The sequence below is a fragment of the Dama dama genome, chromosome 20 (assembly GCF_033118175.1).
Source record: "Dama dama isolate Ldn47 chromosome 20, ASM3311817v1, whole genome shotgun sequence".
Classification (NCBI taxonomy): domain Eukaryota; kingdom Metazoa; phylum Chordata; class Mammalia; order Artiodactyla; family Cervidae; genus Dama; species Dama dama.
Genome location: NC_083700.1, coordinates 24,394,295 through 24,410,032, shown reverse-complemented (window position 1 = coordinate 24,410,032; position 15,738 = coordinate 24,394,295). Strand labels below are relative to the sequence as shown.

The following is a 15,738-nucleotide window of genomic DNA, read 5'->3' as shown; positions in this document are numbered from 1 at the left end:
GCTCACCTCCTTGTTTCTCCCTAAGACACTCCTCTGTTTGGAGATATCTCCCTAAGATATTCTGCTGTCTTCCTTGTTGTTCACCCAGTGGGCGCCACTGTTTGACAATTCTACTCCTAAGTCACCACGGCCACAAAGTCATCCTTAATGCTCCACGCAGGTACCCAAACCCCCACCCCCTCTCTTTCCCTCACATACACACCCCTACACATGCAAACACATACCCCAGGTTTGCTGTTTCCTTTTATTATTATTTATTATTTCCTTCTGTCACACCAGCAGGGCTCCGATCCCTAGAGTAGGCTCTCAAATCATGTCTTGTGAATGAAAATAAAGCGTACTGATATCTTCCACAATACACTGTGGCTAAACAAACCTCTTAGATGATAAAAACAAGTCAGTATGACTTCTACTTCCCTTAAACACAACACACATGCACACGTATTCCAGGAAACATTTTGTTAATTGTGGTCTTGACAAAAATAGTGCTGGATGTATTTGAAGAAGATTAAGAATCTCTGGCTTCTTAAACATGAAAAAAACCAGAAGCTGTCATAAGAATAAAGGTCTAGAAAGGTAATTCTTATGGACTCTCTCAGGTAGGAAAGCACTAGAAAGAATCAGGAAGACAGTAATTGATCTCAAGGAATCAAAACAGATTCTCTGAAGTAGAGAGAGAGAGGGGAAAAAAATAGTCATATGCTACTAGTAAATTCGATATTCACGTGGCTTTCTATTTTCATGAGTTTGAGTTTTTTCAAAACTAAAGATCTGAGAATCTCCTGAATGTGTTAATACTCCAATTGGTTGTCTAGGTAAACATCCAAATCTTTGACCCTACCTCCCCATAGAAAAGCAAGTGAGAGTCATGACAGATTCTCTAAAAGGGAGAGAGAGGTGACACATGAGTACATAAAAGTGCGCTCTGTCTACCAGGAATATCAAATCAAAGGGAAAAGGTGAAAAAAGAATCTAGGCACAGCAGGTGTACCTCAGGGAAGACAGAATGAAGGAACCTTAATTTTTCTCCCTATTTTCCTTCATTCTACTGAGAGTACTTACCTACAGTGGAGAACAGATAAAAATGGTTACTTCTGCCAACAGTGTATATCAGAGTATTTGCCTACAACTGAAACAAAAAGGTTGCTGACCTTGGTTTCCCATATATGTTTTGTACAAGCACTAACCTTCTGCCTCTGTTTTTTTCATCTATGAGTGAGGTGAGCTCATAAGGTCTGATGAGGTAAGGTAGTGAGTTATCCCAAAACTAAAAGAGCGAGCTTGACCTGTGGTGGTTCCTAAAGTGGTAGATGAAAATGGCAGATGTATAAAGATGATTAGCACCCTGAGGACCACCAAGAAGAGATCTTTTTAACAGCAAGGAATCCGCTTTAATTTGAGGGTTATTTCAGAGTACATTTTAATTATGAAGAAGGTATCAGTGCCATTTCCACTAGTCAGGATTGAAATGTTTTAAGTGGATATGCCCTCCCTTGCCTTGTGAAGCAAAACAACTTGAAACTGACAATCAGGAAAAATTATTCTCTCAACCACCAAATCTCTTCAGTGACACAGTATCAATGCTGTCATAGTCATGATACGGAGATATAACTGTGACAACACCTTTTAATGAAAAACCAATAGAACAAGCATTCCAAACTGAATGATCCAGTCTAATTTTCTGAGTGTGTTTTTCATTTTCTAATTAGATTTACAGAATTGTTGATATACCGGAGGACAAAACAGTGAATAGTTCTCCTTTTCACAACTAAGTTAATAAACACTTATGGTTCATTTTGAATAAAGCTCAGACCCACCTTTGAAGAACCCATAATATGGTCAGATGAGAGACATGTAAAAATTAATTACGATAAACTATGACACATAAACTAACAGAACACAGAGACTAACTGTGTAAAGGAATCATGAGAGGGTCACTGAGAGGTTACAATAACATTAGGCAATCTCCAAATGTAGAAAAAGGCATTCCAGCAAAGGGGTATGCAATAGCATGGAGGCAACAGGAAGTATGACATTTTCAGGAAATGATGAGAACGCTGGCGTCACTAAAGCGAGATGCTTGTGGGAAGGTGAGGCTATAAAAAGACGCAAGGCCTAGACTGTGAAGGGTTGTGAAAGTCAAGTAAAAGAGTCTGCAGTTTACTCTGCAGATGATGAAAAGTCACTAGGCATGGTAAGCAGGTGAGTTTGTGAGAAGATTTGCATGTATAATTAAAGATGTGGCAATGTGACAGGTAAACAAGATGGGGAGAAAGTAAAGGTAAGGAAACCAATTAGGAAACAACTGCAGGAGTCCGGGTGAGAAAGGACATGAACGTCGCTACAGAGCAGAAGAGGAAATGGAGGGCAGCAGATGGGTGAGAAGTAATTCAGATTAAAATGCATGCCTGAGTCCAAGTGGGGTACAGATAAATGAGAGGGAGTTTCTAGCTTGGGGTATTTGGAGGGTACACTGGTGTCACTATCTGTATCAACATGTTGAGTTTCAGGTACCTGTTGAATTTCCAAGCATAACATGCAATAGATAGTTAGAAATACGAGCCTGATTGTCAGAGTTCGTGTGAAGCAAAAAGGATGATCGTGAGAGTCATCAGCAGGGGATGAAGATGATGACAGCTGAAGAAACTGGAGATAGTGAGATTCCCTGGGGAAGGCTGTCATATGGCTCAAAAGAGGGCTCAAAACAGAGTTCCAAAGAACACAAAAATTAAATGCATAAGGACAAGGACAAGGCAATGGAGAAGCAGAAGAAACAATCGGTTTAGAAAACCAGAAAAGCCAGTGACCTGAATGTCTAGGGAGAGAAGTTTTTAAGGAATAAGTTATCAATAACACAAACAACTTTTCTTCCAGTGACAGGGAAGTGATTATGATCCCCAGTCCTGATATATACACTTCAGGCAGTCAACCACTGCTGAGCATTTGACCCTTTTGCTTTCTCTTTCTCCCCTTTCAAAAGGAAGTTAAGGATAGTTGACTGGAACATTCCAGTTCCTTCCCATAATGCTAAATATGTACTATAGAGGGGGACCCTAAAGAACCAGATGAGAGTATCTGAAAGGCACTAAATGGAAGTACCTGCTGAGAATAGGAAAGTATGGGCCTGAGTCCCACTTGTTACCTGTAAAGCCAACTTGGCAGGTGCACTCATAGGTGTCCCGGCCAAGCACGTGGCAGGTGCCTCCGTTCAGGCAGGGCTGAGACACGAAGCAGGGGTGAGTAGTGGAGTACTGGCAGTCCTCGCCCGTGAAGCCCAGGGCACATCGGCACGTGGCTTTCCCCAACATAGCCTGGGCCACACACGTCCCACCATTCTGGCAGCGATTCTTCTCACAGGGGTCTCGATGTTGACAATATTCACCCAGGAAGCCCTCTGGACATCTATATGGAAAAGAGAGGAGTCCGTGAAAACATTTGACTTTTTATAAGTCCACAAACTTACAAGATAATGCAATTCACTCAAGAAAATACTAGATTGTGAATTGAGAAACCTGAAGGCACAATCTATAAGACTGTCTCACTTTAGGGGAAGTGTTTAGAGTACTTAACCACATACTCTCATGTCTTTTTAACCATGATCCTTATTCAGAGGCAAAGCACAACCATAGCTTTTTTCATGCAGGCGCACGCTGTGTGCTGTAACAGCGCTGTTTTGTGCAGCACGGTGGAGACTTGTCTTCAAATTCAGTAACTTTCTCCTTCTGACTAAGGCAATTGACAGAATTAAGACACACATGATAATGCATGGACTGATCCCCTTACCCTCTCAAATTTAAAATCTGTAAAATATCAGGTGGCTTCAATTAAGCACTGAGGAATAATAAGTTTTTCTTATTTCCACTGAGATGGCCTATATCTAGATTTCTGGATCATGTTCAAGGGGTTGAGACTGTGACAAGGGAAAAGGAGGTACAGGAATGGGGAAGAATTCAAAGAGACTTTTCAGAAACTTAAATCTGCAAAGATACTGGTAGCAAGCCGCTTTCCTAACCAAAAAAGTGCAGCATAACATCAAAATAACATTAAAAATATGTAAGGTACAATACAAACACCAAAGTGAAGAAGGGAAAACAATTCAAGAACAACAGTCTACAACATTTCCCAAATATTATGTTGAGAAATCTTTTTATATGCCACCACTGATTCGTAAGATGCACAACCATCCCAAAATGTGTGTAGTGTTTATAGCAATTTTCTCCACACACCATAAAAAATGCATAGAAAGTCGCTATTTTCATAATGAAGAGGTTGTTTAAAAGGATCTCTAAGAAGCATTTAAAAGGAACAAAGTCTTTGATTCTAACTAGAAATCTTGCCATTTGGCTGTTGCCCCAGATACCTGGTACAACCTATTTCTTCATTTGACTTTTTGGAGGATAGAAAACTAACTACAAGGCTGTTCCACCATTACCTTGAAGATAATACATTTAAACCAAACCAAATTCTCCCCCTCAAGACCAACCCCTATTGTATCCTCTGAAGCTCAGTCACTGTGTCTTGACTCTCCCAACCACCCAGACTTTAAGCCCTGGGGTTCTGTTTCATTCCTTCTTGTCTTTGCCAACCTGTCCATAAAGTTTAGTAGCCATTGGTTAACCACATAAGGTCTTTAGAGGTCGTAGTTTTGAGGAAAGAAGGAGGACCAGATATCTGGGGACTAAGAATGGAAGAGGAAAACAGAACTAGTAAGTAGCTTCAGTGGCAGTGATGGAGCCAGCCCCAGCCTCCTCATCTTCTCTCAGAGCTCTGTACAGTAAGCACAGCAGAACCAGGAGCAGCTAGGGCTCTGAGCATCTTTGTGAACAGGCAAAGCTAGAGAATGAGAGGCGGTGAGGAGAGGGCACAGCACTGAAGCCAAAGGCTGGCTGACGTTTCCAATGAGGGGTGGCCACCTCATGTCGTCAGAAGGCCTATCTGGAGTCCTGGTGGGATGACCTTGAATAAATTACTTAACTTCACTATCAGCTCTTTCACATTTTAAATAGTTAATAAAGCTACTTCCATCATGAGGCTCTTGTTAGAATTGAACAAAGTATGTGAAAAACTTTATAAATCTTTTTAAAAGTTTTACAAATGAAAAACCTTTTTTTCTCTCTTTGTACTTACTGAGGAAAATATCATGCTTTATTCAAATCACAGCTTGATTTTATAATAGAATAGGTTATTTTCTAATTATTTTTTAAGTAAAGCAGCAAAAATTGCCAGTGTAGTATAGCTAAAATTAACCATATTATTAAAAGCATTTGCAACTTATTCGAGAAATCTGTTATGGATGATGTTAAAACTGCAACACAATTCTCATTCACAGTAACAGTCCTCTGGGCATTAAGCTTGGCTGACAACTCCTGATTCTCCCATATGGGAACTATTTACCTTATAAATAATGACAAACTTTGAAGCCTGGGTGGGCTTTACCCAAGCTTTGCTACCATCATCACCACCTCCCCAACACTATCATGTGGAATCTGCTCAGAGAACACAAATTCACTTAAATATTAGCTTCATAAACAAAATGAAAGAGTAAGGTTCCCAGGAAAACAAAAATGAAGCAATATGGAAGATTCTAAAGTAAACTGAAGTCACTCAGTCATGTCCAACTCTTTGCGACCCCATGGACTGTAGCCTGCCAGGCTCCTCTGTCCATGGGATTTTCCAGGCAAGAATACTGGAGTGGGTTGCCATTTCCTCCTCCAGGGGATCTTCCTGACCCAGGGATTGAACCGAGGTCTCCCGCACTGCAGGTAGACTCTTTACCATCTGAGCCACCAGGGAAGATTCTGGAGCCAAACAAAAGTATTCCTGAATTATCTGTTACGGAGGTTTAATCTACATTGTTGCTTCCCACCACTAAAGGAAAAATGTTTCAACTAAGATATGGTTAAGAAACCAGTAAAAATAGAGGTGACAACTACAACTTGTGAGTCTTGTTTTTTTTTTTTTTATGGCCTGAGAGCTATAAATGATTTTTACATTTTTTAGCGATTGGGGGGAAAAATCAAAAGAAAATAATATTTTATGACATTTGAAAATTATGCAAAATCCAGATTTCAGTGTCCACACATGGACTCTTATTGGAATACAATCATACTCATACAGGGATTGTCTATGGCTACTTTTGCATTATAGTAACAGGGTGGAGTAGCTGTGATGAAACCATACGGTTCCAAAAAGTATTTATATCTGATGCTTAACAGAAAAAGTCTGCCAACTCCTGAATAATAGGATATATGAAGCCTAATTCTAGATATTGGAGAAGGAAATGGCAACCCACTCCAGTATTCTTGCCTGGAGAATCCCGTGGACAGAGGAGCCTGGTGGGCTGCTGTCCATGGGGTTGCACAGAGTTGGATACGACTGAAGTGACCTAGCATGCATGCATGCATTGGAGAAGGAAATGGCAACCCACTCCAGTATTCTTGCCTGGAGAATCCCAGGGACAGAGGAGCCTGGTGGGCTGCCATCTATGGGGTCACACAGAGTCGGACACAAATGAAGTGACTTAGCAGCAGCAGAATTGTATATATAGCATCCAAAATGCTTATTAATAATGATGTTGATGATGAAGAAGAATATTTTTATATCAGTTTCCACAAAGAATATTACACTGGTTCATTCATGCAACAGTTAAGTTACTAAGTGCCTATTAAGTATCAGGCATTGTTCTAGAGCTAGGAAAATTCTTGAACTCACAGTTTAAATTCTAGTAGGAGAAGACAAAAAGCAAAATTAATAAATGAAATCTATAATTTGCTATGTGGAGTTAAGTGCTATGAAAAACAACAAAACAAGAAAGAGGCATAGGAAGGGAACGAATTGGGGATAACAGAGGTAGATAAATGAGGTATTTCAGTTAGAAATAGGAAAAGCAGAGAGGGCCTCACTGAAAGGCACATTTGAGTCAAGAGCTAAACAAAGGAAGAGATAGCTATGCAGGTATCTAGGGAAAGCATGTTAAAGGCAGAGAGAACAGCAAATGCAAAGGCCCTTAAATAGGGAACAGTCCTGGCATGGTTGAGGAATAGCCAGAAGACCTCTGTGGTTCCACCAAAGGCATTAAGAAAAAGAATAGCAGAATAGAGATTACAGTTACAAGTAGGAGGCAGATCATGAGGAGACTTTAGGCCACTGCAAAGAAGGAGTCAGGGTCTTACTCTAAATGAGATAATACTAAGATAGGATGTACAACTGATTTATTCTCCTGAAATCCATCTATAGAAACACAACTTATTTTTATGGGAAACTAGACTCACTGCTGATATAATAATAAAGACTTTCTTATTTAAAATGTTCTAGATAGCTAGACATCAGCCTATTCCTTTACCTTAAAACATGTACAAGTCTCTTTTAATCTACATTTTTCACTAAGCCTCATTTCCTTTTCCAAATACTTCCTTCACAAACAAACTTCTATAACTATAGCTCAACTTCACAGCTATTTTCCCTTTCTTTTCCATTTTATTTGTTCCTTTGCAGTAAAACTTGCATTCTTCTTATTGGCCAGAAACCATGTCCTAAGAGCAATGACTTTTCCCTTGTCAAGTTCAGTGGTCTCACCTGAGATTTTTTCATTAGGAAATTCTTAGAAGAGGCATTGCTGACCATACCTCCATCACTCTAATTGGTTTACATTTGGCTTCTATGACCCGGTCTGTACCTCAAAGCTTGGCGAATTCCTAATTCAGATTGTGGAATCCTTTTCATCTTCCTCCCCATCAGTTTATGGCCACCTGAAGTTAAGTCTGGGTTGGGCTGCCCTTTCCTCCCTTGTGCGTTTGCTGTTTTGGTGGTTGTTCACTGAGTTTAAAGCAACTACCTTCACGTATCCAGCGCCAGTTCCATGTGTTCAGTTTACTAAAAGTCATCTACTTACCCTAACATATCCTGCCAATACTTGAAATACACATTTCAAAAGTATTGTCATATTTCCATGAAACTTTGATTTCTCCATTTTTCTATGGCTTCCATTCACCATCTCAAAAGTTATTTTTGGTTCCTCCTTTTACATCATATATAACTTATGACTACGTTCTGAAGTCTTGTTAAACTGAATTATCATAGACATTCGCCGTCTCCTTTCTGATAAAAATTCTGATCAATTAAAAAGCCTCAGGTCAGACATCTTGTTCCTGGCTTTTCCCCCCACTTCCATCCATCACTGTATAATAATAAGAGAACCATGGGATTCAAGACATCCTAATGTAATTTCTACCCAAAGAGATAATTCTTTCTAAAATATCCCTGAAAGATGATCACAGCCTCTATGTGAATAAAAGCAATTAAGTATGATGTCTAAGAAATAGAATTTAATAAATACTTGAAATTATCTTCTTTCTACTATTAAAAGTGCAGACACTAGAATTAGATCACCTGGATTTCAATCCCATTTACTCTGAGAGTGATCCTGAGCAAGTTAATAAACCTCCTTGTTGTAAATTAAGTTAATAACAGTACCTACCTTGTAGGGTTTTAAATAATTGTAAAGCACTTAGAACAGTTATCTAGTGCATAGTAAATGCCATGTGTTTGTTAAGTAAGATAAAATATTGGCTCACTACTTCAATAATAGAATTGTCTTCAGTATGCGTAGATCTCATTGTCCGGCAGCCTTTCTTTCTGATGTCTTCAAATTCTGCCTTCCTTTCTAGGTATGTATATACCAAGAAGGATAAAATGTAAATCAATGCAAAAATTTGTAAAGAATGTTCACAGTAGCATTATTTATAATAAAAAGTGGAAACAACCCAAACATCCATAGCTGATGAATGGGTAAATAAAATGTGGCATATCCATTCAATGAAATATTATTTGCCATAAAAAGGAATGAAGATTTGATACACGCTGTGATATGTATCAAACCTTGAAAATATCATGCTAAGTGAAAGAAGCTAAACACAAAATGCCACATATTGTATAATTTCACTTTTGTGAAAGGTCAGAACAGGCAAATCTATAGAGATAGAAAGTAGATTAGTGTTACCAGGAGCTGGGAAGAGGAGAACTGGAGAGGGACTGCTAAAGAATAGGAGAGTCTCTGGAAGGTAATGAAAATGTTTTGAAATTATATAATGCTGATAGTTACACTTAACTGTGGATATACTAAAAACCACTGAATTGTACATTTCAAAAGGGTCAATGTAATAGTATATGAATTACTGTTGGTGGGAATGTAAATTGGCGTAACCATTATGGAAAACAGTATGGAGGTTCCTTAAAAAACTAACAGAGCAATATGATCCAGCAATCCTACTCCTTGGCATATATCCAGACAAAACTGTAATTAGAAAAGATACATGTACCTCTGTGTTCACAGCAGCACTATTTACAATAGCAAGACACTGAAGCAACCTAAATGTCTACCAAGAGATGAATGGATAAAGAAGATGTGTTATATACATAATGATGGAATGTTACGCATAAGAGAGAATGAAATAATGCCATTTGCAGCAACATAGATGGACCTAGAGATTGTCATACTGAGTGAAGTCTGAGAAAGACAAATACCATGTGATATCACTTATATGTGGAGTCTATTATACGATACAAATGAACTTATTTACAGAACAGAAACAGACTCACAGACATAGAAAACAAATGAAAAGGGAAGAGAGTGGGGAAAGGATAAATTAAGAGTATAGAGTTCCTAGATACAAACTACTATATATAAAAATAGATAAATAATAGGTCCTACTGTGTAGCACAAGGAACTATACTCAATATCCTATAACAAACCACAAGGTAAAATAAATATATTAATACATATATAACTGAATCACTTTGCTGTACACCAGAGACTAACACAACATTGTAAATCAACTATATACTTCAATACAAAATCTTAATTTAAAAAATTTTAGTATGTGAGCTATATCTTATTTAAAAAAATAAATCTGCCTCTCTATAATTTCCATTTGCTGGCTATGCTTGTCCTCTAGAACAAAAAGGAACAAGCTTCTCTTACATATGGCCCTTCAAGAATTTACAGGTAATTATTTTGTTTTCTTTTTGTTTTCTTTTTCCAGGATTCCATGCTTTGGACTATTCCAGACTTCTTCACTATTTTAGTGGCTCTCCTATGCTTCAGATAACAATAGTAACAATAATAAGAGTGACCAACATTTTTGAAGCACTTACTATGATTATGTATTTGCTAAGCATTTTATTACTCCCTCTAACAGTTATGCTATATCATTATGTCCATTCTGTATGTGAGGACATTGAAGCTTAGAAAGATGAAGATTTCAGAGCTAGTAGATATTAGAGGCAGACCTCAAATCCAGGTATGATTCCAGAGCCCACATACTTCAAAACTGGGCTATCGGCCTACCCCCAACTAGATGATTCTAGTTTATCAAAAACCTCTTTAAAAGGTAGGACCCAAAATGGGAAAAATAAAAAACAAACCCACATAATACACATGTTCTTACCACTACAGCATAGAGTTGGACACTATTGTTTCTACTACTGCAGCTTAAAGCTGTGGTGGCTTTTATAAAAGTTACAAAATCCAGATTCAGTTAAAAATGAACTACCTTTATGCCATATTCAACCCACCCTATATTAGTACACCATGTTTTTTTAATGTAATAATTGGTCCTGTAATTTCTTTCTTTTCATCTCAACATGCTGAATCTTTACCCCAAGTTTCCTTTATTTAGATAACTTTACACATTATTCATATAATCACAGAATTTCAACACTGCACCAAATCTCAGAAGTCAATTGGTCTGAACCTATGTTGTACTGATAAGGACACCAAACTGACCTGCCGCAAATTCGTCTGTAAATCCAGAAATTTCCCCTAGTTTTGGATCACCTACAACTGTATTTCTATCTTTACCTAGTCTTTATCAAAATACAAAGCATCACTTAACTGAAAGTATTCTATGAAGTCTTACCCCAAGATTGGCTCCTATTCAGTCCGTTCTATTATCTCAATTACACCAGCATCCTGTCTACACCTCTTCATTAAATTCAGGGAGAAAATTGCCCCCTGAAAGTGAGCACACTACTTAAAGAATGATCCTTCTCAAGTATAATTTTGATCATGTCACTCACTTTTCTGCTCAGAAGCTAGTTTCAGCGCCCAGCCATTCTTATGATCTATTTGTCTGTCCCACTCCTATCATCCAACTTACTCCTTAGTGACCCATAACTTAAGCATTCCAGATTATTTCCACACTCAGGTCTACTGTTCCTTAATAAAAATCTTCTATCTAATCTCCAGTGAGAAGTACCACATTTTACCATCTGATATGTCTAATTTACTTTCCTTTCTTCTATCCTTGTTTCAAAGATCTGTTCAAAACCTATATCCTTTATTAAGCTTTCTCCAAACCATCTCACCCATCTCTGATCTAACAGTAGTTGTATTCCATGTTACATACTACATTATTTCTACCAATATGGCTCTTCTTCATTAAGCCATAGTGAGGTCTTCCCTGTGTCTCTCTCAAACTGATATTTTTGTGGGGAAGAGTAAGTCGTCAGACCCTGGGGTGGGTGGCCTGAAGACCATGACCACCTATGTTGCAAAATCCCCTCTCAACCTCATGCGGGGCTCTGCCTGGTAGAACACAAGGCAAGGCAACCAAAAAAGTCATCCTGGGGTACAAAATCATCCCTCACATCCCAGGGATGAATTATGGACACAGGAAGAAATTATGGACGTAGGAAGAAAGGGGAGAGATAGGTAAGTGAGACAGCCAGAAATAAAGGACCCCATCTCCTAATACAGGAGACCTTTCAACTTTGCAAATCCATGTTCAACTGTAATAGGAGTACACCATACGTCCTGTTAGTCTCAGTGGGAACCGGGACTCTCCGCTGAAAACAAGAGATTAAATAGCTCTCTTCTCGAGATGGCTCAAGTTGACTTTATCACCCAAGTTCCCTTACAAATCTACAGTTCTATTAAGTTACCCCAGTACCATTTTTGGAAAATAGCCTACATCTTGAACTAAAGGTGTATGTTAAAAATCTTCTAAAAATATAACAACAAAAAAAAAAAACCTCTAAAAACTGCGTTTGGTTCCTGAAACTATATGAATGCCCTCCTCTGGAGGAAATTTATAACTTATTTAAGTAGTTTTCTCAGTGACTTCCTCCTAGTCTCTTCCCTTCTCTGGCTTTGGATCTCTGAAAGAACATAGTTCACAGAGGATGCTCTGAGTACGGGGAAAGTTTTGTGGGAGGGGGCTTTTTCCCTGTAAAACAATTTCATAAACTAATCTGAACACTTTATCAGCTCCATACAGTAACGTATTTTTCTGAAAAAGTCTGCCATTTCTGACACGAAGAGGTCCACTCTTTCACTGTTACTATTCAAACACACACATGGGGAATGAAGTGAAGGTGGGGAATGAAGGGGAAAAAAGAGAGGGAAAAACAGGGGATTCCTCCTAATGGAACTAGAAAACATTCCAACTGAATGGATGCCCATAAGTCCCCTCTCAATAAAACAGATGAAAACCAGACCCCAACTCTCACATGTCACCAGCAGCCTGGATTCGTTTACATGTAGCCACTTTACAGATTTCAACGAAGCTGGGATTTGAATAGCAATTCCAATCTATCTAGCAATGGCTGTGATTCAGGATCAGTCTCTGTAGCAATACAGGACAGAAAATTTGTTCTTTCAAGTTTCCTAAGTGAATAGCCACTCGTCTAGAGAAAAGCTTAAAATACTGTAGTAGCTTGTGTCAGCTCCAAGATGACCAAAGTTTGAGCAGGAAATAAGCCCCTTTTCCAAATAAAAGCCAATGTTCTCTCTCCTTGTTTTCTCCACCGACTATTCTGTATCAGCAGGGTGAGCCTAAATGGCACCCAGGGCTTCTCTGCAGCTCTGCCTTCAGCTTTTTTCTAGTGAGGATTTGGTCATTAAAAAAATAAAACAACAAAGCAAAACACCACCACATAGGAGAAGAAGAAAAAGAGAGGCGTGCTTTACAAAACAGCTATTTCAAAATCATGATTTTTTTAAAAACTACACAGAATGTGGAACGGAGGGGGGAAAAATGTCTCATGTGGGTTGCGTCGGCCCTGCAGCTGCTCCTCATTAAAGCTCCTCTTTACTCCCTCTGGGCTGGTTTCCAGCAGAAAATTCTTTAAACAGAACTCTGCTTTCAACCCACTTTCTTCTTGCTCTAGGCCTCTCGGCCCCCCAATCCGCAGTGGCAGCCTGCCCTAGCTAAGCTCGAGAGGGGGGAGCTGTTGTTAAGGTAAATGAGGTAAGGGCAGAAGGAAAAAAAAGTACAAAACCCAGAAACCAAATTAAGCACTGGTCAGTAACAAAGGTCTGCATTCTGAAAAGGTCCCAAATCAGTCTGTTCTTTCCTGTGACCATAATGCCAGCTTAGTTTCCTGCCCCCTTCCCGCCCCCGGGGCCCCTGTTAGAGTAGATAAAAATGATTGCTAACAGCCAAAGCTAACTGTAACCAGTTAAAGTTCCTATATAATGCTTAATTCCCAAGGCTATGGCTTACAAACGCCTAGATGCCCAAGAGTCTCCAGAATCAAGTCTAAACTCTCAGATTGGAATTCAAGAGGCCCAACCTACTAGTCCAACCTCACTGTCACCCTCCTCTCAGTAACTCCAGTTGAACATCTCATCAGGCTGTCAACATTTTGATTCTGTAACTCTGTGTAAAGGTAACCACTGGGTTATGCTAATTACTGACTTTAAAAAAAAAGGTACAGGAAGACGTCTTGCTAACTTCCTGGTAAGGAGGGAAAAAGGGAAGAGTTCTGTGATGTTGACTTCTTCTTGCCATTCCCACTCCCCTTCTCACCTCCCTTCCCCCAAAAAAGAAACAGAAAATTTAAAAAAAAAAAAAAGGAAATACTATAGCTTACTCAGCAAGAAGGAAAACAAAAAGAACTAAAAAAAGTATTCGTGTACAGAGTTAGGGCCCAGTTCTGGGCTGTCTGTGGTAAAACACACTTTCTAGGGCTTTGCTGGTTTGATGTAACGGAAACAAAGACCAATATACAATCAATTTCTCTCTCCTCTCTCTTTCTCTTTTTCTTTCTCTCTCTCTCTCTTCTCTCTCACACACATGCACAACTTTTTTTTTTTTTTTTTTTTTTTACCACAACTAATAAAGACTACCAAATACTGTAGGACAGCCCATTTTTCTACTATGTAAATTCAGCTTCCTGAGCAGAACATTTCTGCTTTTCTTGTAGTATTTCAGAAAATGTTAATCTTGGTTCCCACATTAGGCTGAATGCTTCCAAATTAAAAGTTTCCCACAGGAAAAGAATTTCACGGGGAATTGTGAGGCTGGGAATTATCTTCTGAAGCTCCACCTCACTTGGTTTCCATGCATTTAGGTTTTTCAACACTACCCCCCATATGAATAAAGCAATAAACACACACTGATTTTAATAAATCCAAACCAGAAAGAAGCTGCCGTGGTATACACTTCAAAACTGTTAATTCATAGCACTGTTCATCTTCATCAGAAACTATGAAATCAGTCACCACTGCAATGGGAAACCATGCTTTATTTACACAAGAATTTGCAAACACCCTTATCTTCCAGTTTATAGTCTGGGCTCAAAAGCTGAACTGAGTGCCTGGCCTCTTCAGTCATCACTTGAAAGAGTGGACAAGGGCACACAGACAGCATTGGAGACCTCTGGTGCTGCCATAACAGAAGGTGGTCTTTCCTGTCTTCTAGCATACAATCTGTACCTTTACCAGATTTCACTGAGTGGACCCTGAGGAAGCATCTACTTGTGATTAAAAGATGGCAAACGTATTCTAAACACATGACTTTACAAAAAGCACCCTTCAGAGTAATAGGCAAAAACAAATGAGTTAAGCCAGTTGTCCCCAAACATTGTACAGTTACTGCAAGGAGTTTGCAAATGCTTATAAATCACTTTCTAGACTATTAAATAATGTCCTCTCCATATGAAATGGACTATAAATGCTGTTACAGTTATTAAAATGTGGAGACATTATAAAGGGTTATTGAATTCTCAGTAGATTTTGACATTATGCATTATATACAAACAAGAAACTGAGAACTGCTTGCATCTCAAGACCATCAACCCTTCATTCCTTACACCCTCGCTAGGCTCAGGGTCTTTAGCTCCTAGAACATGTTCTAATGCACCTCCAGAACTTTGTACATGCTGTTCATTCAGTCCAAACACTTTTCCCTGCCCTCTTCTCATAGTTAAGACCTAAAATTCCTTTAAGCTTCAGCTCAAATTTTATTTCCTTTGAGAAACAGGCTGATGCCCCCTGCTGTATATTCCCATAATCCTAACATATATCATTCATTATCTTATATTATGATTTATTTGTTTCTTCCCCAAGAGACCAAGAATTATTATCACTATATTCATGGTGCCTAATACAGGAACTGGCATACAGAAGGCATTCAACTATTCAGTGCTCATATTCTTAACCAAAGCCAAAAGGCAAAATGCAAGGGTCCACAGAATCCTTACACTGTCAAAAGACTTTAATTATACTCAAAGTTTGGGAACCACCAGGTTGAGCTATTTACCCAAAGGACTATCAGTACTAATTAAGATTCCTGATACATATAGGACTTTTTAACCTTCACTTACCTCTAAATCATTCAAAGTGAGTCAGTCAAACCTATATGGAGTAGACTTTTTAAATCATACTTTCTCCCCAAATAAGAACACTCTCTCCCCACCCCCGACTCTCTCTCTCTCTCACACACACACACAGAGTCT

General features: G+C 38.8%; 1 protein-coding gene across 1 annotated transcript in view; it reads right to left on the bottom strand.

Annotated features, from left to right (window-relative positions):
* NOTCH2 (notch receptor 2) overlaps window positions 1-15,738 on the bottom strand; it is a 173,386-nt gene that overhangs the window by 93,859 nt on the left and 63,789 nt on the right. The window contains exon 3 of the mRNA XM_061121027.1: window positions 3,143-3,402. Within this exon, the coding sequence (XP_060977010.1) occupies window positions 3,143-3,402 (260 nt within the window). The remainder of the gene's footprint in view (window positions 1-3,142; window positions 3,403-15,738) is intronic.